At 45.1% G+C, this 21,861-nt stretch overlaps 1 protein-coding gene and 1 long non-coding RNA gene across 2 annotated transcripts in view; one reads left to right on the top strand and one right to left on the bottom strand.

Moving 5' to 3' along the window:
* Positions 1–1,070: 1,070 nt before the first annotated feature.
* Positions 1,071–2,321, bottom strand: LOC311077888. Its single transcript, XR_014605024.1, has 3 exons — positions 2,190–2,321; positions 1,967–2,119; positions 1,071–1,891 (listed from the first exon to the last, which is right to left on the bottom strand). It is a non-coding gene; the product is annotated as an uncharacterized lncRNA (long non-coding RNA).
* A 455-nt stretch (positions 2,322–2,776) lies between these two features.
* The window catches only part of LOC311077873 (uncharacterized protein), a 60,137-nt gene continuing 41,052 nt past the window's right edge, over positions 2,777–21,861 (top strand). The window contains exons 1-4 of the mRNA XM_084106508.1: positions 2,777–2,812; positions 3,955–4,022; positions 4,165–4,203; positions 5,614–5,670. Coding sequence (XP_083962634.1) covers positions 4,004–4,022; positions 4,165–4,203; positions 5,614–5,670 — 115 coding nt within the window. The 5' untranslated portion in view covers positions 2,777–2,812; positions 3,955–4,003. The remainder of the gene's footprint in view (positions 2,813–3,954; positions 4,023–4,164; positions 4,204–5,613; positions 5,671–21,861) is intronic.

Here is a 21,861-nt window from a genome sequence, read left to right as displayed (position 1 = left end):
TATACATGTTGCTGCTGATTGGACTGCAGTTCTGACACACCCACCAAACAAGAGAAAACGTATCTCAAACCCCGTTGCACACCGGTGCGCGCCGTTTCCAGGAAACATGACGTTCAACCCGGAAACCGTAGCAAAACGTTGCGCACCGTTTTGAACTTGAACGTGCCCCTGCAGTGTTGGGGGTCCTTCAGGAGCAGGTTTGGGAAACACTGATCTATACATTAGAAGTGCCCATTACTGATCTAGATGCTGAAAAATAAGTAAAATGAGTTGCTTTGTTGTGTATTTGTTGCTTTTTTACCCCCTTTTGAATCATCTTAGCTGAACAAATAAATGGTTAACTAATAATAGTAATAAAAATACTTTTGTATTAGTTTAACATTAGGGTTAACTTGGGTTGACTCTTTTACTCCGCGGTGGATTTGCATATGTGATACAGATACAACATGTAAAGATGTGAGATGAAACTGATTATTTCTCTAATCCAAGGTTCCTGCTTTCAAAACATTGTCAAAAGGCACATTAAAGAGAAAATTGTCATAATTTACACCCTTTTGTCATTCCAAATCTGTATGATTTTCAAAATTGGCCTTCAAGTGCTTCATGTTAAAAATCAGATCATTGACAAAAAGAACTTCATGTTGTACTAGCTTGTTTGGGAAAACTGGTTTAAAATGTGTTCAGAATTTGAGAGATTGATTTGTTTATAAAGAAATGTATGTTTCTATAGAACTATTTATGCATTCCATATTTGCATAAACAGACTCTGTGGACTTATTCAAACTATGACAGAACTTTACAATGTAGAAACAATGGATTCATCTGTTCACACCAGTCATGAATATTAAACATGCTGAAGTTTGTAATGAAGAGCAGTTTGATGATGATTTTGGTCACTTTGGTCAAACTTGGGCTTTAAACATTGAAGATGAATGTGAAGCTGTGGTCGTCTTTGCAAATGTAGCAATACGTGGCCGTCTAGTAGTGACTACGCCACCCCGAATTACCGGGGAAATAATCTAATAAATAGGACACAAGCCCGTTTACTCAGGAGAGGCAAGAGACGTGAGTTCACATTGAAACAGGCAATTTTTATTAAAGAAAGCAATTAAACAAATAACACAATCAATTGTGTCATTTAGTAATCAAAAAGACAACCAAAACAAAAAAAAGAATATGATCACTGCAGGGGCTGAGACCACAGAGAAGCAGGCTAGCTATAGCTGCATATGGCAATCAAACACACTTTGAAGAATCACTCCACTACAAAATAGTGATTAAAAATCACACCACACTTATAACCCCTACTTAGGGTGAAGGCCTGCAGCTAAAACCACCAGCCTGCCTCCAGGAAAACCCAGCTCCTGCAGAATACAGAAAAGAAATAAATATAGAAATGATTAGAGATAAACCAAATCACAATAAGACAAATAATGAAAACAAAAATCAAGTTATGAGATAAATGGTAATCTATAATAAAGACAAAGAAAATAAATATAAACCATTCAAATGGTCACAACACAAAAAATCACACAATCAGTCCAACCTACACAGATGATGGGACCAGTTTGGTAGGCTAATTATCACTCCATGTAATAAATCACAGTTATAACAGTGAGGATCATGCAGCTAAGGACTGGTAACAAAACCAGCCACATTCATACAACAAACAAAAAAAACACAAAATTATGAGACCAAATAAAGTAATCCTTCTGGCCCACTTGAACCCGAAAGAACAAATAAATTGCCTGAGCAATAGATAAAGTGGAGTCCAGCAGTAATATTCGGCTTCCACAAAGCAGCAAACGTGGCTCAATGAAGCATGGATTGCTGACAGCAAGTTGTTAAAGTAGCTGCTCAGCCTGGCTTTAACACGGGCAAAAGAGAACTCCTAAACACAAATATTCATTAACTATCTAATTAAAAACAGTTGCAGATTAAAAGAAACGATCGTAAATGTACTCACCCTGATTCAATTTCGGCGCGCGCACACACACAATCACAGGCACACGGAAATCATATGACAGTCATCTGATGTTAGCGAGTCAATAAACAGCTGATACTCCCGACGCAGCTATGAGGAGACGTCACACCAATGGGAGACCGAAGGCACGCCACACTAAAACGCATTGCAGGTCGCTTAAACAAACGAACTACACAAAAAGTTAAAAACTAATATTAGAACTTACCACGATGTAGGTGTCGCCACGAGAACGCGCACAGCCTCGATGGCCGAGTGTCACACTAAACAAATACAGATGAAGGCACAATGAAACATCACTTAATACTAACATCAAAACAACCGGCTGCACGGCTGACACACATACCTCCGCGGTCTCTTGGAATGAATGACAAAGGGGCGGGCTTTCAATGACGTATCCCAGGGAGCATCCAAAGAGTCTATATACACCAAGGGGCAGAACCCTATTGGCCATATATGTAATAAGGGTGACGTGGCAACGAGTCACTCACTTCACCACACAAACCCACTTTTTGGTTCTTCAAAATATGCATTATGGCAAATATGAAGGTCTAAGATGATATAAAGGTCTAAGGATAGAGAAAAAACATAGTAATCTCCTTTTTATTTTTTAATCTCCTTTAAAGCAAATGTACCATGTTTTTAGAAATGTGATCTTTGTATTCATTCATTCGTCTAAATTTGAATGTTAATTTGAATTTTAGCAGGAAGGGTTGACAAAATATGTTTGTTTTTGTTTTTTTCATTGGATGAACTGATAACGGTCATATAATCTTCTGACACACATATTTCTGTGTAGTCAGTCTAGTTGGGTGAAGAAACTCATATCAGGTGAGTCTCTCTTTACTTAAATGAGAATTAAATGCTTTAGTGTTTCTATCAATCTACATGTTTTTGCAGTTTTGTCATTAATATCTGTTTGTGATACTGTAGACTACATGTTTCACAGTATTTATGGGAGAAATTCAGTGAAAGTTTTGCTGTTATTAGATTAATGCTCTGCTTTTAACATGATCGACACAGTATTCTGGTCTCCATTATGGAGAGTTGTGTTGGCACTTTTTTAAAACGCTGATAACAGACCAACATTGAATCAAGATCGATATTTAACATTGATTTTTTTTTCATCAGGTTTGCACTTTAAAATAATGTTATTTCAATTATAAAGAATATTTCTAGATGGACATTAAAATAAAATCACTTGTTTTACATTGAATCAACATTGAAACAATAACAAATCAATCTTGCTTTATGTACAACACAATCTTAATTAAATCTTAAATAAATAGAACAAATCTTACTTTATTTCTATGCTGGTGAATCACGTCCGTTTTTACATCTTTCGAGCAGAGATTATGTTTAATTTCATTTAGAAAGTGTGTTATATTATTAATGCATTTTACAGCAATCAGTTATGAATGATTCAGTGATGAGAGAAAAAAAATCATTATCAGCAGTTCAGATCAACAGTTTCCCAAAATCACCTGATCATATTTTCTCTTGGCTTTATATATATATTTGATATATGTATATAAAATATACTGACTCTAATTTGAGAAGAATATCCTAGTTTGTGAAATAAAAAATGAAATTAAGCCATCTTCTGCATCATATCTATTTAAAATGTAACATACAAAAGTCTTAACTGTAGATATCTGTGAAATAATCAGAGAATCTGATCACAACGTCTATGTACAATTTATATTTATGACACAAGTCAATAATCTGAGTTTGAGAGATCAGGGTCAGGGGTAGGTTTAGGTCCTCATAAAATATGAGGAATTGATCAAGTTGTTTCATCCTTTATTGCATAGTGCTTGACAATAACTGTTTTAAAAGTCTCAATTTGAACTCTAATGCAAAATCAAATGCTGTGGAATGTTTTACATGTGTGTTTGAAACAAAGAGAAAACAGCTTTTTTTAAGTCATGCGTCAATGCAGTGGCTAATTTGTTTATTCTCTAACTGTAAAGGAAACTCGTCCTCTGAACTGGTTTGTGGATAAACAGAAATAAACTGACAATGGCTTCCTTTCATAAAGGTGAGTATTCTTCTTGTGTTTAAAGGTTGCCTCTCATCGCCCCAAAAACCTTATGAACTGTGAACGTATGATGAATGTAGTTTTCTCAGACTCAATCCAATACAATTTCAGTGTTTTTATTGACTTTTTCTTCATATTTCAGGTTTTATAAAAACTCATCCTCTCATCTCTGCTATTCTGTGTAAGTCTAAACAGTGTTTTCTGCTTTTGTCTGTATACTGATGTAATGACCAGTGAATCAGATCTGGTTTATCCTTCATGTCACTTCACACAGTAAATTTCCCGGTGTTGAATTACCATCACTTAGGGCGTTTTTCCACTGGGTTCGTTTGCTGCGGTCCGAACCCGAGTGCGCTAGTTCCCGGTGTTGTGCCGAATTTCGACCCCCTGCCAAATTATTACCCCCCTAGTATTGGTAGGTTTAGGATTAGTTGTGGGGGAGGGGTAGGATTAGGGGTGGGGTTAGGATTAGGCAATCAGGTACTGACTTCAATGAGGGGGGTAATAATTTGGCAGGGGGTCGAAATTCGGCACAACACCGGCGCCCCCCGCAGCGTTGGTCTGGTTTCACACTCAATTAGTTGTATCGAACCCAGGTGCGTTTGCAGTGATCTTACGTCATCGCAAACGCACACGGAAAACGCATGGAGAATACAACTCGACTGAGCATATGGTTGTCGTGTGTGAGGAAACAATGATATCGACAGTGATACGCATGCGCGGGATACTATACTTCCTGAACAAGCGCGCACCCAAGTCCGTGTTGCTTGCACATTAACGCGAACCACGCCACGGTTCGGGAGCAACCGAGCTCAGACTACTTCCTCCAGGTAGTCTCGGGTTCGGTACTCTAGTGCGCACCCGGGTCCGATGACAGCGTTCACATTAGCGATTTTTCATGCGAACCGTGCCCCGGTCCGCACTAAACTGCCAGTGTGAAAGCGCCCTCAGTGTTCATAAGGGAAACACCAGCAGAGTGTTCAAAGAAACACAGAAGCAGTGTTAGAGTTAATTAGATAATTAAGTGATTAATTAATTGATGATTGTTTGATTATTGAAGAAACCTGATGATAACTCAGAATCACTGAAGAAAAGCGAAACAAAAGAACTACAACTGACTTCAAGACACAGCTTAATATGAAATCAACTGGAAAAAAATAAATTTCTATTTCAGACCAGACTGACTTTTTTTTCTGTCGTTCATCTGAGAATTAGCAGAGGTTTAGATGTTAATGATTTATTGAAAATGTTTGTTTTTTATTGAATCAGTGTGCAATCTGGTTGTGCAATCTTAGCTTTTTATATCCGTATGACACACACATCATACTTCATATAGATACTGTAGAGCTGCAATGGTGCTTTTTTGACAGAAAAGGCTTGAGAGTTTCATAATGTGGAAAAGATGAATGAGGATAATAATAATTTCTAGGATAGACAATACAATATTCTGTGAAAGAAAATGTCATGATGACAGAAAATTCATTTTTGGGTGAACTATTATTTTAAGTACAAGCTTATATTTATATATGTTTATTTATATTTTATTGTGTCCTAAACATGTTGATTCATTTGTATTTATAATTATTTTTAGATGTCTTAAGACTGTACTTGGCCTTTTCAACTGTCTCACCGGTGACGACTGCAATAGGTAATGTACACTGAAAAAGTGTTTTTCATTTCAACTTAGAAAATGTACTTCATGTGGAAACATCTACAATAACTGGTTGAAATGTTGAAATGAAATAAATTATTTAAGATTACTGATTATAACTGATTTCAACCAACCTAAATAAAACAAGGTTTTATTGAAGCATAACTGTCAGTAGATATAACCTGTGAACCTGTAGATATAGCCAATGAAATCAAGTAACACAAAAATTGGACAGGAAATAGGCCTTTATTAAAATATTAAATATGAATATCTTATTCTTCATTCAGTTCTGAACAGAATCAGATTTAACAGGTTTTTTAAACGCTTATCAAAATAGAGTAGTGCTACAGCGCTATTATCAGAGCATGTGAGCAGAAAGCAGGGAGAGGACGAGTGAACGAGAGGAGAGCGTCATTTACCAGCGTTGCTCAGCACTGCTACACACACCATGTTAAAGCTCAGAAGATTTGCAAACAGAAACAAGTCCAGGGGCCGGTTTCACAAAGATAGACTTGACTATGGCTTAGATATAGTAGATAGTCAGACTTCAGATAGACATCTAAATCAGACCGTTGCACAAAGCACTTAAGACTCTGACTATCTTAAGTAGGACTACACTGCAATGCATTCTGGGTAAAATAAGACACTTTTCAAAACAAAAAACATGGCGGATCGAGTAAGCGCATTCAACCACTCAGTGCAGTTTACCCCAGCGGAAAATATGTGTTTGTTGGAGGAGTATTTATGACGGAGTATGTTTTTATGTTTCCACTGTTCGATCGCGCCCGTGCCTCTCTCTCTCTCTCTGAAACACACACAGAGTCATTCAGTCATTGCAGTCATTCAGCATTGCAATCTTGACATCGCAGCCTGTTATTATGCTGCGTTCACACCAAACGCGAATAGAGCGTCAAATCCGCGTCTATCGCGTCTAGTTCGACGCTTGAACATTTTGAATACATTTTGCAAAACAAAAATAAAGTTTTGAGGAAAGAAAAAATGTTTTGCTCACAAAAAAAAGAATGGCAATGGGGAAAAAAGTATATATATATATATATATAAAAGATTTGCAAAATAAAATAAAGTACTGCAAAAAGAAATATATAATTTATTGCAAAAATCAATGACAGCTGCAATCCTATTTTATCTCTGCAACATATTTTTCATACTCACACCTACTAAGTTATTTGCAACGCTGCTTTTATTCTGCGTTTCAGTCAAGCGTGTGCTCGCAATACCGTTTTCCCTTTGCGCTGCACTTTTCTCTGCATTTCTCTTCTTGGCGCTGTTTTGACGTGGGGGTGGAGTCAAGAAACCCCGCGAAGTCATGTCATCAGCAGGATATGCTACGCACTTACTTTACAGTCTATGGCTATGGCTACGCAGCAGATCGCAAAACAATTCATGTTACCATGGCAGAGCAGAGGCATGCAGCCAGGTGATGGATTCCAGGTATGTACAGTTGACTGTTTCCCTTTATTTCATCAACATTAAAATGTGCATTGTTTTTTTGTTGTTGTTGTTGTTTAACTTAATGCGATTAGTAGTAACTAGGGTGACCTTAAGATACGTCCTATTTTTCTCTGCCCAAAATGTCCGGGATTCGGCTTTTGAATGAATGAAAAAAGATTAGCGTATCCTGCTGATGACGTGACTTCGCGGGGTTTCTTGACTCCACCCCCACGTCAAAACAGCGCCAAGAAGAGAAACGCAGAGAAAAGCATGGAGAAAAGTGCAGCACAAAGGGAAAACGGTATTGCGAGCACACGCTTGACTGAAATGCAGAATAAAAGCAGCGTTGCAAATAACTTAGTAGGTGTGAGTATGAAAAATATGTTGCAGAGATAAAATAGGATTGCAGCTGTCATTGATTTTTGCAATTAATTATATCTTTCTTTTTGCAAAACTTTATTTTCTTTTGCGATACTTTATTATTTTGCAAAACTATGCGGCATTATATTGACTCCATAGTCTAATTTTTTTGGTCTAAATTAAGTCAGTCTTTATTTTTGTGAAACAGTCTAACTTCCATTAGACTAGTCTATGAGCAAATTTGAGACTAGTCTAACACTATAGACCAGTCTAAAATAGCTTTGTGAAACCGGCCCCAGAGAAACTTTCCAGAGCACATTTTAAGCTGTGCTTTTTAGGGCTGAGGTAAACGATTATTAATTAAATGATTAGTCGGGCGATTATTTTATCGATTAGTCGACTAATCTAATGACTAATTTGAATTAATTATCCTGTCTGTTATTCTCATATCTCTGTCGAACCGTTACTCCGATGGATTTCAAACTTGACAGCTGTCTGGGCACGAGTAAGTGCAGTGCCAAGTTTGACGTTGTTTGGATGAGAAATGCAAAAGATATCATTAAATATATTGGTAAAAGAAGCACTTAGAAGGTTGTGGTTTAAAATAAACATTCTGACATAAACACTCTGTCAGCTACAATGTTTACTTCTGAATAATATAGTATACTATATTATTCAGAAGTAAACATTGTAGCTGACCGAGTGTTCATATGACAGCCTCTGAACTCGGTCAATACTAATCTTATATACAGGCACGTAACGTTACTGGACTAAACATAGGCTACATTCAATCAGCCATCGTTAAGAAATAGCTGCTTCTGAAGTTTTTTGACGGCGATCAGCTGTAAAATGGTCCTGCTCGGTTTTCGTTGACTTTGAGTACAAGAATTTAAAGTTTTTTAAAAGATCCCCTGGGGTTAACATGTCAGCATTCGACAGAAGTTTGATGCTGTTGTGTGAGAACAAGCAACAGTCGGCATTTTTCCTCCTCCCGCGTGCCTCATCTTCTTAATCTCCTCACGTAACTTAAATGATTAGATTTCGATGGCTTACGTTTCTTCCCTACGGCAGAAATCACCACAGGTTCATCAATAGCCCTATTGGCACGGGATTAGTATTACCTAGGGACCTCCGGTAATTTGTAATAATCGCAGAGGTCGTCTGTGATTTTTATCCCGTGCGAATCTGCCATGTCTGTAAAAATGTATGTAAAATTTCCCCCGAAAATTACCTACCGTATTTCGGCCAACACGGGTCCTCTGATAATACCAGTCCCGTGCGAATCCCCATGTCTGTGATTTGGGCTGTTTTTCTGTGAGCCTATCGTTTCCTAACGTAACAATTATGGGCCGTTTAACAGTCCATTTTACTTCTGTATTAAAACTATATTAACAATAAAATCTCTCGATATGCTCTACTCCAATCCGATTATAGTTTTTCTCCAATAAAAACTATGAAGTGCTGCAAAAGAGAAAACAAACTACAGTAAAGACGTGATCCGGAAGCTCAACTCGGACCGTTGTCATGGAAACGTCAAATTAAGTATTTTGGCGCAACATGGAAGCTTTTTTGGAAAGTTTGGACGCTTTTTGTGGTAGTGTAACTTAGTAGTCTGTATCGTGGAGCATTTCTTTGTCTCACACGGCCTCTAAAGACGTCCATCCTGTAAGTCTCTCAAGAAATCAAAGTGTGAAAGAGTAAAAATGATATAAAATGAAATAAACCAAATAAAATGAATAGAAAAACAAGCCTATCGCGACGTTTCGGTATTTATAATACCTTCTTCAGGCAGGCTTGTTGTAAATATGGACAAAGAATAAAAGAAAAAGAAGATATATTATATATTTATACAATAATATGATATTCTATAATATATATAATATATTTCTCTAATAAATTGGTTTTAAATGAGTTCTTTTTTTGAATTGCAATACTGCAGCGCGATCTTCGTTTCAGCACGTTCAGCTAGTGAAGTGTGAATGGGTGGGCGCACGCTGTAAAGTCCGTAAACTCGAGGGAATTACGAACATTTATTTGCCCGTGTGAATGAGCCACCAAAAACACAGACGTCAGCTAGGGGTAATTTCTTAATTACAGAGGTCCAGGGGTAATACTAATCCCGTGCGAATAGTTTGTTGATCAAAAAGTACAAAGTAGATAAGGAAAACTAGGATGCCGGGTGTATTCAAAGCGCCGCCGTTAACGTTACTGTTTACAATGCGTTTATTACTCTCGTAAGAGAACGTACTCGGTTACTAACGTAACCTCGGTTCTCTCTAGAAGAGGGAACGAGTACTGCGTTTTATCAAAACGCTACGGGAAAAGTCTCTTTTCACGAAACACTGAAGCAAAAATTATCCTTTAATTTTCATATATGTAAAACGCGTTGCGGCAGCAGCAGACAGCTGAAGCAAGACGGCTTGTCCGCTCATTGGCTGCTCTGCGGCAACTGCATAAGCCTATCGAGCGCAGGCTGATGCAACATCAGACCAATGAGGGCGCTTCGCGCCCTCCTCGCCACTTCCCGCCGAGACGGGCGTGGCTTACCTCTATAAAAGGAGCTCGAGAAGGCTGATTCACTTGATTTTGATCGCCGAAGCGAACCAGAGTGAACCAAACGCACGGCAAGGGAACGCAGTACTCGTTCCCTCTTCTAGAGAGAACCGAGGTTACGTTAGTAACCGAGTACGTTCTCTTACGAGAGTTCTCTCGTACTGCGTTTTATCAAAACGCTACGGGAACCCCTTGCAAAACGCTGTGCGTGCTGGGATAAAAACACTGATCACCGGAAGCTATTTCAGGCATACAGTGCATAATCACCAGATAGACTCACACAGAGTCAGGGAATAAGGGGGGGAGCCTTAATTCCCTATACTGTAGCGTCCGCAGGCTTAACATGACCTCACAGGGAGAGTCTAAAGACAGGAGGGGTTTCCTCCGTCCTTATATAGACATGTCCACAGACGCGAATATGACATCACATAGCCAGGGTAGGGAGCCTGCACTAATGTGGGAAAACGTGGGTCTTACACAGTTCTGCCCAGTATAGTCGGTAGCGCGTTGCGCCTGTAAATAGATTACACCGACAAAAGCTTAGCCTGTAAGGCGGGAACCTCTAGGTATAAAACCTGATAAATGTAGACGGAGAGGCCCAGCCTGCCGCCGTACATATATCCTGTAAGGAAATCCCGCTGGACCAAGCCCACGAGGAGGCAACGCCTCTCGTAGAGTGCGCTCTGACTCCCAACGGGCATTGAATGCCCTTGGCAGTATAAGTCAGCGCTATGGCGTCAACTATCCATCTGGATAGACTCTGTTTCGAAACAGCCGTTCCTTTGGAACGTCCGCTGAACGAGACAAAGAGCTGCTCTGTCTGTCTGAAGGCAGCAGAGCGGAACATATAAGTTCTTAAAGCCCTAACAGGGCAAAGAAAACTCGAGTCCCCTTCCTCACTCGACGCCGGCAGGGCAGCCAGGGAAATAACCTGAGCCCGAAAAGGCGTGTTGAGGGATTTCGGCACATAGCCGTGCTTAGGTTTGAGTATGACTTTAGAGTCATTAGGACCAAACTCCAAGCACGTCGGGCTCACAGAGAGCGCGTGCAGATCGCCTATGCGCTTCACTGAAGCGAGAGCCATCAAAAACACTGTTTTGAAAGACAAATGTTTGAGGCTGATAGACTGGATAGGCTCGAAAGGGGCACCTTTCATGGCCGCCAGGACCGTAGAAAGGTCCCACATAGGGACTGAAGGAGGTCTGGGTGGATTCAGTCTCCTAGCTCCCCTGAGGAAGCGGATGACTAAATCATTCCTTCCCAGTGACTGACCCAGCGTTGAACCGGAGAACGCTGAAATAGCCGCCACATACACTTTGAGCGTGGAAGGGGATCTGCCCTTATCCAACAGCTCTTGTAGGAAGGAGAGAACCTCCGCTACCTCACATTCGAGGGGTGAAAGGCTCCGAGCTGTACACCAGCTGGAGAAAACCGACCACTTTGAAGCGTAGAGCCGCCTGGTCGACGGCGCTCTAGCCTCAGTGATGGTATTCATGACTCCCTCTGCGAGACCAACGGGTATCCGTTGAGCGCCCACACATGAAGGGACCACAGTTCCGGGTGTGGGTGCCAAATCGAGCCCCTGGCCTGCGAGAGGAGATCTCTCCTCAACGGCACTGGCCATGGAGCGATGTCTGCTAACTGCATCAGAACTGGGAACCATGCCTGGTTCTTCCAGAACGGTGCTACAAGCAGCACTGGGCATTTTGTTTTCCTGACCCGTTCCAACACCTGTGGCAGGAGGGAAACGGGGGGAAAAGCGTATAGCGGGCAGCGCGGCCACCTTTGGGACAGCGCGCTGTCGGTCTTTGAAAAGAATGCGGGGCAGTGAGCGTTTTCGTGGGACGCGAATAGGTCCACCTCCGCTTTGCCGAATCTCTCCCACAACAGCCGGACTGTTTGTGGGTGTAGAGACCATTCGCCTGTAGGAACGTTGTTCCTAGACAGTCTGTCCGGGCCCACATTCAGAAGCCCGGGTACATGCACTGCTCTCAGCGAGCGCAAGTTGTGCTGAGCCCATAGTAGGAGGCGTTTCGCCAGCCTGTACAGGGATATGGAATTCAGACCACCCTGGCGATTTATGTAGGACACCACAGCCATGTTGTCCGAACGGACTATGACGTGTTGGTCCTTGATGTGGGGACAAAAACGCGTCAGCACATTGTGCACTGCCAGCATTTCTAGGCAGTTTATGTGATGGAGCTTTTCTCGTTCTGACCATAGGCCGAAGAACGGTCTGCCCTCGAGCAGCGCTCCCCATCCCGAGGTGGATGCGTCCGTCGACACCATCCTCACCCTCGAGGAAGTCCCCAGGCTTACACCTGATTGGTACCAGTCGTTCGCCATCCAAGGCACCAGGGCTGTGACACAGTCCTGATTGACCTTGAGGCGTAATTGACCGGACACCCACGCTCTGCGCGGTACCCGCGCTTTCAACCAGAACTGCAGCGGGCGCATGCGGAGCAAGCCCAGCCGGAGAACTGACGATGCTGAGGCCATGAGACCCAGCATCCTTTGAAATTTCCTGAGCGGGGTGAAAGCGCCGCGGCGGAAAGACTTCGCCGCGCGCTGAATGTTCAGCACACGCTGTGGCGACAGCTGCGCTGTCATAGACTGTGAGTCCAGAACTATACCCAGAAACGAAATCGTTTGACTGGGGTTCAGTGAACTCTTCGCCCAATTGACCGTGATACCAAGATTCTCGAGGTGATCGAGTAAAATGGCTCTGTGCTCTACGAGCTGAGATCGTGATTGGGCTAGGATCAACCAGTCGTCCAAGTAGTTCAGCACTCGCATGCCTCTGAGTCTGAGAGGAGCGAGCGCTGCATCCATGCATTTCGTAAATGTACGAGGTGCCAGGGACAAGCCGAAAGGCAGGACTGTATACTGGTATGTCTGACCCTCGAAGGCGAATCTCAAGAATCGCCTGTGATGTGACGCTATCTGTATTTGAAAATACGCGTCCTTCAGATCTATCGACATGAACCAGTCTTCCCGGCGAACATGCGCGAGAATTTTGCTGGTCGTGAGCATTTTGAAACGGCGTTTCACTAACACTCTGTTCAGTCGTCTTAGATCCAGAATGGGTCTGATACCGCCGTCCTTTTTGGGGACTAGAAAGTATCTGCTGTATATCCCCTGTTCGCTTTGATCTCGGGGAATAAGCTCTATCGCCCCTTTGCTTATCAGTTTTGATATTTCGGCGCGAAGTAGGTGTGCTACTTTCAGCGGTACCGAAGTTTCGACGCGCGCTGTGAAGCGCGGAGGGCGTCGAAAAAACTGTAGCGAGAAGCCTCTCTTTATAATGCCTAAGACCCAGTCCGAAACCCCTGGAAGCGCTGCCCATGCATCTGCATGGTTGGCTAAGGGCCGGATACAGAGCGCGCTCTGTTCGCCGTGCGACAGAGGTGCTACGGGGCTCACAAACGTAGGCGTTATGCCTGCGGCATTTGAGGCGGGGGGCGCGCTTAATACAGCGGGCGGAGCGCTCGTCCTCGACCTTACAACAGTGCTTGGCTGAGTGAGGGAGGGCTGCGCGAGTCCCGTGGGACTCATGTGTGCGAGTAGATGTGGGCTGGGAGCGGACACATTTACTGCTTTATCTTGATAGACAAAACGTGTTAGGGTCACAACTCTTTGTTGAACACAGATCTTATTTTCGTTGAGCGCCCACACATGAAGGGACCACAGTTCCGGGTGTGGGTGCCAAATCGAGCCCCTGGCCTGCGAGAGGAGATCTCTCCTCAACGGCACTGGCCATGGAGCGATGTCTGCTAACTGCATCAGAACTGGGAACCATGCCTGGTTCTTCCAGAACGGTGCTACAAGCAGCACTGGGCATTTTGTTTTCCTGACCCGTTCCAACACCTGTGGCAGGAGGGAAACGGGGGGAAAAGCGTATAGCGGGCAGCGCGGCCACCTTTGGGACAGCGCGCTGTCGGTCTTTGAAAAGAATGCGGGGCAGTGAGCGTTTTCGTGGGACGCGAATAGGTCCACCTCCGCTTTGCCGAATCTCTCCCACAACAGCCGGACTGTTTGTGGGTGTAGAGACCATTCGCCTGTAGGAACGTTGTTCCTAGACAGTCTGTCCGGGCCCACATTCAGAAGCCCGGGTACATGCACTGCTCTCAGCGAGCGCAAGTTGTGCTGAGCCCATAGTAGGAGGCGTTTCGCCAGCCTGTACAGGGATATGGAATTCAGACCACCCTGGCGATTTATGTAGGACACCACAGCCATGTTGTCCGAACGGACTATGACGTGTTGGTCCTTGATGTGGGGACAAAAACGCGTCAGCACATTGTGCACTGCCAGCATTTCTAGGCAGTTTATGTGATGGAGCTTTTCTCGTTCTGACCATAGGCCGAAGAACGGTCTGCCCTCGAGCAGCGCTCCCCATCCCGAGGTGGATGCGTCCGTCGACACCATCCTCACCCTCGAGGAAGTCCCCAGGCTTACACCTGATTGGTACCAGTCGTTCGCCATCCAAGGCACCAGGGCTGTGACACAGTCCTGATTGACCTTGAGGCGTAATTGACCGGACACCCACGCTCTGCGCGGTACCCGCGCTTTCAACCAGAACTGCAGCGGGCGCATGCGGAGCAAGCCCAGCCGGAGAACTGACGATGCTGAGGCCATGAGACCCAGCATCCTTTGAAATTTCCTGAGCGGGGTGAAAGCGCCGCGGCGGAAAGACTTCGCCGCGCGCTGAATGTTCAGCACACGCTGTGGCGACAGCTGCGCTGTCATAGACTGTGAGTCCAGAACTATACCCAGAAACGAAATCGTTTGACTGGGGTTCAGTGAACTCTTCGCCCAATTGACCGTGATACCAAGATTCTCGAGGTGATCGAGTAAAATGGCTCTGTGCTCTACGAGCTGAGATCGTGATTGGGCTAGGATCAACCAGTCGTCCAAGTAGTTCAGCACTCGCATGCCTCTGAGTCTGAGAGGAGCGAGCGCTGCATCCATGCATTTCGTAAATGTACGAGGTGCCAGGGACAAGCCGAAAGGCAGGACTGTATACTGGTATGTCTGACCCTCGAAGGCGAATCTCAAGAATCGCCTGTGATGTGACGCTATCTGTATTTGAAAATACGCGTCCTTCAGATCTATCGTCATGAACCAGTCTTCCCGGCGAACATGCGCGAGAATTTTGCTGGTCGTGAGCATTTTGAAACGGCGTTTCACTAACACTCTGTTCAGTCGTCTTAGATCCAGAATGGGTCTGATACCGCCGTCCTTTTTGGGGACTAGAAAGTATCTGCTGTATATCCCCTGTTCGCTTTGATCTCGGGGAATAAGCTCTATCGCCCCTTTGCTTATCAGTTTTGATATTTCGGCGCGAAGTAGGTGTGCTACTTTCAGCGGTACCGAAGTTTCGACGCGCGCTGTGAAGCGCGGAGGGCGTCGAAAAAACTGTAGCGAGAAGCCTCTCTTTATAATGCCTAAGACCCAGTCCGAAACCCCTGGAAGCGCTGCCCATGCATCTGCATGGTTGGCTAAGGGCCGGATACAGAGCGCGCTCTGTTCGCCGTGCGACAGAGGTGCTACGGGGCTCACAAACGTAGGCGTTATGCCTGCGGCATTTGAGGCGGGGGGCGCGCTTAATACAGCGGGCGGAGCGCTCGTCCTCGACCTTACAACAGTGCTTGGCTGAGTGAGGGAGGGCTGCGCGAGTCCCGTGGGACTCATGTGTGCGAGTAGATGTGGGCTGGGAGCGGACACATTTACTGCTTTATCTTGATAGACAAAACGTGTTAGGGTCACAACTCTTTGTTGAACACAGATCTTATTTTCGTTGAGCGCCCACACATGAAGGGACCACAGTTCCGGGTGTGGGTGCCAAATCGAGCCCCTGGCCTGCGAGAGGAGATCTCTCCTCAACGGCACTGGCCATGGAGCGATGTCTGCTAACTGCATCAGAACTGGGAACCATGCCTGGTTCTTCCAGAACGGTGCTACAAGCAGCACTGGGCATTTTGTTTTCCTGACCCGTTCCAACACCTGTGGCAGGAGGGAAACGGGGGGAAAAGCGTATAGCGGGCAGCGCGGCCACCTTTGGGACAGCGCGCTGTCGGTCTTTGAAAAGAATGCGGGGCAGTGAGCGTTTTCGTGGGACGCGAATAGGTCCACCTCCGCTTTGCCGAATCTCTCCCACAACAGCCGGACTGTTTGTGGGTGTAGAGACCATTCGCCTGTAGGAACGTTGTTCCTAGACAGTCTGTCCGGGCCCACATTCAGAAGCCCGGGTACATGCACTGCTCTCAGCGAGCGCAAGTTGTGCTGAGCCCATAGTAGGAGGCGTTTCGCCAGCCTGTACAGGGATATGGAATTCAGACCACCCTGGCGATTTATGTAGGACACCACAGCCATGTTGTCCGAACGGACTATGACGTGTTGGTCCTTGATGTGGGGACAAAAACGCGTCAGCACATTGTGCACTGCCAGCATTTCTAGGCAGTTTATGTGATGGAGCTTTTCTCGTTCTGACCATAGGCCGAAGAACGGTCTGCCCTCGAGCAGCGCTCCCCATCCCGAGGTGGATGCGTCCGTCGACACCATCCTCACCCTCGAGGAAGTCCCCAGGCTTACACCTGATTGGTACCAGTCGTTCGCCATCCAAGGCACCAGGGCTGTGACACAGTCCTGATTGACCTTGAGGCGTAATTGACCGGACACCCACGCTCTGCGCGGTACCCGCGCTTTCAACCAGAACTGCAGCGGGCGCATGCGGAGCAAGCCCAGCCGGAGAACTGACGATGCTGAGGCCATGAGACCCAGCATCCTTTGAAATTTCCTGAGCGGGGTGAAAGCGCCGCGGCGGAAAGACTTCGCCGCGCGCTGAATGTTCAGCACACGCTGTGGCGACAGCTGCGCTGTCATAGACTGTGAGTCCAGAACTATACCCAGAAACGAAATCGTTTGACTGGGGTTCAGTGAACTCTTCGCCCAATTGACCGTGATACCAAGATTCTCGAGGTGATCGAGTAAAATGGCTCTGTGCTCTACGAGCTGAGATCGTGATTGGGCTAGGATCAACCAGTCGTCCAAGTAGTTCAGCACTCGCATGCCTCTGAGTCTGAGAGGAGCGAGCGCTGCATCCATGCATTTCGTAAATGTACGAGGTGCCAGGGACAAGCCGAAAGGCAGGACTGTATACTGGTATGTCTGACCCTCGAAGGCGAATCTCAAGAATCGCCTGTGATGTGACGCTATCTGTATTTGAAAATACGCGTCCTTCAGATCTATCGTCATGAACCAGTCTTCCCGGCGAACATGCGCGAGAATTTTGCTGGTCGTGAGCATTTTGAAACGGCGTTTCACTAACACTCTGTTCAGTCGTCTTAGATCCAGAATGGGTCTGATACCGCCGTCCTTTTTGGGGACTAGAAAGTATCTGCTGTATATCCCCTGTTCGCTTTGATCTCGGGGAATAAGCTCTATCGCCCCTTTGCTTATCAGTTTTGATATTTCGGCGCGAAGTAGGTGTGCTACTTTCAGCGGTACCGAAGTTTCGACGCGCGCTGTGAAGCGCGGAGGGCGTCGAAAAAACTGTAGCGAGAAGCCTCTCTTTATAATGCCTAAGACCCAGTCCGAAACCCCTGGAAGCGCTGCCCATGCATCTGCATGGTTGGCTAAGGGCCGGATACAGAGCGCGCTCTGTTCGCCGTGCGACAGAGGTGCTACGGGGCTCACAAACGTAGGCGTTATGCCTGCGGCATTTGAGGCGGGGGGCGCGCTTAATACAGCGGGCGGAGCGCTCGTCCTCGACCTTACAACAGTGCTTGGCTGAGTGAGGGAGGGCTGCGCGAGTCCCGTGGGACTCATGTGTGCGAGTAGATGTGGGCTGGGAGCGGACACATTTACTGCTTTGGGCGCGCTGCTTACACAGGCTCATTGGTCTCGTTTTTACAGAGAGCCTGTGATCTGATAGACATAGTGTTCGTGGGCACTGAGTAGTGGGCACTTTTACTATGTGGGGAGCGCAATCGACCTGAGTCGATTTTATTTGCGCGAGCCCTAAGTGCAGGGCTGTGCTTGTGTGTAGGGATGGGCACTGAGAAGTGGGCATCGACACTACATTTATAGCACCATCGGCCGTGGCCGGGACACCAGAAATACCGTGAGTAAGTGTGGGCGCGGGAGAGCGGGCACAGTTACTGCAATGAGTGCACTGTCTGTCTGAGCAGAGTGAATGCACACAGGTTTCGTCTTTACAGAAACCACAAGGCATGCAGAATATAGTGTTTGTGGGCACTAGGCAGTGGGCACGTTCACTATGTTGCGTGCGTGATCGACCCGAGTCGAATATATGAGCGCGGGCCCTGTGTGAAGGGCTGTGCTAGTGTGTAGGGATGGGCACTAGCAGTGGGCATCTTCTCTACACATATAGCATCATCGGCCGTGCTCGTGGGCAGCAAAAAACACGCACTGGCGTTTGCTTGCAGGCATGTACCACGTGCTCGTGGGCAGCAAAAAACACGTCTGCAGTTGCCTCTCGGGGAACAGACAGAGTGATTTGCATTTTCAGACGCCTGCAAAATGCCAGAATGTGAGAAGAGTGGAAATCGCCCAGTTTCAGCGGGGCTGAAAACACTCCATTCTCCTTTCGCCAGTGACGCGCGGGAACCGTAGAAACGGTGTTCGGTTGCAGGCAAGCGGGTACTACGCGCTCGCTGGCTGCAAAATGCATCTCTGCAGTCGCCTTCAGGGGACTTACAGAGCAAAGCATTGGATCCGAACCCCGGTCTCCCGCGTGGAGAACCTATAATTCCACCACTGAGCCACAGGGGGATACAGGCTTTGAAAGCGGCGTCAACATGTATTCTTCGGCGTTTGCTGGCAGGCAAGCGTGTAACAGACTCACTTGCTGCAATAATATTTCCAGTCGCCGAACAGGGAACTGAGAAATGTGAGAGAAAAGAGGTCAGACCGACCAACGGTGGGACTAAGAACACTCTTTTCTCCTTCGCCGGTGAATGACGCGTGCAGAGGCAGGGTAGCTTTTCTTGTAACGTAAAGAAAAACTAATCCCGCCATCCGCTTCCAGGAAGGGCAGCCTCGGAAGGATGCCCGGTGAGTCCTCAGAGTCACCGTAGGCAATTGGCTCGGAGTGAAGGCGTTCGCCGTCAGCGAGCGCGAGCGCTGCATGAGAAGGCATCTTGAAAAAGACGCAGCTCTTTTAGGGGTGTGTGTTGTAAAGCGAACACACACACACACACACAAACACAAGAATGTAAAGGATATGGCGTCGGAAAGCGCAGCAGGTACGGCGGTAGAAGGCGGCGTTGGCCAGCGGCTTCAAGGGCTCGTCCCGCTGAAGTGCTTGCATCAGACGTGCTTCCTCGTGATCCAGCGATGCGTGCGCTTCGCTGAAGAGATTAAAATCAAGTGAATCAGCCTTCTCGAGCTCCTTTTATAGAGGTAAGCCACGCCCGTCTCGGCGGGAAGTGGCGAGGAGGGCGCGAAGCGCCCTCATTGGTCTGATGTTGCATCAGCCTGCGCTCGATAGGCTTATGCAGTTGCCGCAGAGCAGCCAATGAGCGGACAAGCCGTCTTGCTTCAGCTGTCTGCTGCTGCCGCAACGCGTTTTACATATATGAAAATTAAAGGATAATTTTTGCTTCAGTGTTTCGTGAAAAGAGACTTTTCCCGTAGCGTTTTGATAAAACGCAGTACGAGAGAACTCTCGTAAGAGAACACGCTCGCTCATTATGATCTGCGCTGTGTATGAACCTATTTTTTTACAGTCTATGGTATGAACACTTATCCACTTTTTCATGAGAAATATTGCCCATTCGTTTTTTCCAAAAATGTTAGAAACTAATTTTGTTTATGCGTGCGTATTTAAGATAACTATACAAATAATCTATGAACAAGCATAACACAGTTAAATTCCAAACATTTAATATAATAGTTGTATATAATTATATATGCTGAATTTAAAGAGAATTGTCCAATAGCAAATGCTTATTATAATATATTATAATTAAACCATATATGTTCCCTAAATAAACCATATATACTCATTTTGTTAACATTTTCTATATATTTTTACCTGGTAATCCACAAGCCGCAATGTGAGAGCCAGTGTAGTAAATTTTAACTCACATTCACATTACTGTGAGCTGACTGGAGTGTAGTTACAATAGTATACAAGTAGTATACAATAGTTTAACATTTAATTTGTGTATTTGTCAGACAGGCAACTTACAGTGCATTAAGGCTATACATATCAGCGTGTTCTCTGGGAATTGTCCACGTTTATATAGCACATTAAATATAGTTTAACATTTACTACTAAAATAACAAAGATTAACATTGTTACCTAATGCCTTAACTACCGGTAATGCTGTTTACAAATACAATCATATTATTATAAGTGGGTAAAAGCCAAGTTCACAAATATCAGGGTGCAGGACCCACCCTTTCTATAATTATATCCAAACAAGTTACAATAAAAGTCAATAAACCAGGTATTATTTTTGAATATTTTAATTAAACACATTTCTCAACGTAACGTTAGCCTTTAATAAAACTGCAGCGGATCTAATCTATTAAACAGTGGCAAAGTAAACAAGCTTTTAGATATTTTAAGAGAGAGACAAAAGGTATTTTAGCTGTTGATTTGGTTATGAAAAACGTTTATTCTTGCTACTGCTAGCCTTTTTTACTCCATCTGGCACGAACCCAGAGTCTCCGCTGGGTAACATCGGACGGAAAACGGTAAAACGAGATTTCATTTTCATTCGATGACTTGTGGTTGCATCTCGGGACAAAACAAAAATAACGTTATGTATATTAACTGAAAGGTAAACTTCTATGAACGTGAAGCTGAAACGCGGGCTAGCTGAGAGATTTCATGTTTGTCATGATGACGTCTAAAGTCCCCGCCAAAGGATGTAGTCCCTTTTAGCAACTTGTTAGCAACCACCGTTTTTAAGACACAATAAAGTTTAAAAAAATCACAAGCAGGTTATAACTGGTGTGTTTTATGTCAAAGATCAAAACGTGAAAATATTTAGAGGCTTTGTTAACCACAGAGCTTATTTCAGGCGATTTAGCAAAAACCCATTCAAAAAACCCATAGACTTTAGGGCGAGGGAACCGGTAGTGCTAAAATGCTAACTCACTTCCGCGTTTTGGCCTACAAAGTGACGTCATAACTTCGGCACTCTATTTATTTATTTATTAATAAAAATGCTGTCGTCACCGCCGCGCGATGAATTATGGGGTAGGATAGTCCGCAAAGTGTCCATTTATGTATCCTTCCTTTCACGGGGAAACGAAGGGTGCATTTGGCGTCGCTTTAGCCTTCGTCGCGCCGGCCTTCGAATACGGCCTTCGAATACGGCCTTCGGAGGATGCAGAATTGAATTGGGACAGCCTTCATAGCGCCGCGGTGACACAATCGGCCTTCAAATGCGACCTCCGAAGTGTGCAGCCTTTGAATTGGGACATCCTTCGTCGCTCCGCTGTGACGTTTCGTCGCGCTGCTGTGACGCAATCGGCCTTCAAATACGGCCTTCGGAGGATGCAGACTTCACATTGGGACACAGCTACAGTGTGGAACATGAGCAGTCGCTTTGAGGTTGTGTATCTTCAGAGAATGTCTAATAGGAAGAGAATTGGCACTCTCTGCTTACTTCCGGTTTCTGGACTGGCTGCAGTAACACGTCTCTGTCCATGCGGGGGCGCTCGCAGGCGAGTGCAGAATGAATGGAGGTCTATGGTGAAAAACCCTCAAAATCCACTTTTCTCAGGATATAATTTTTTGTCTAGTAATTTGAATGTTGTATTCGAAAGGAGATGCAAAGAAATTAC

The sequence above is a fragment of the Abramis brama genome, assembly GCF_963993115.1.
Source record: "Abramis brama genome assembly, chromosome: 2".
In the NCBI taxonomy this organism is placed as follows: domain Eukaryota; kingdom Metazoa; phylum Chordata; class Actinopteri; order Cypriniformes; family Leuciscidae; genus Abramis; species Abramis brama.
The sequence above is the reverse complement of the archived record's forward strand: the minus strand, read 5'-3'. Positions and strand labels throughout refer to the sequence as shown.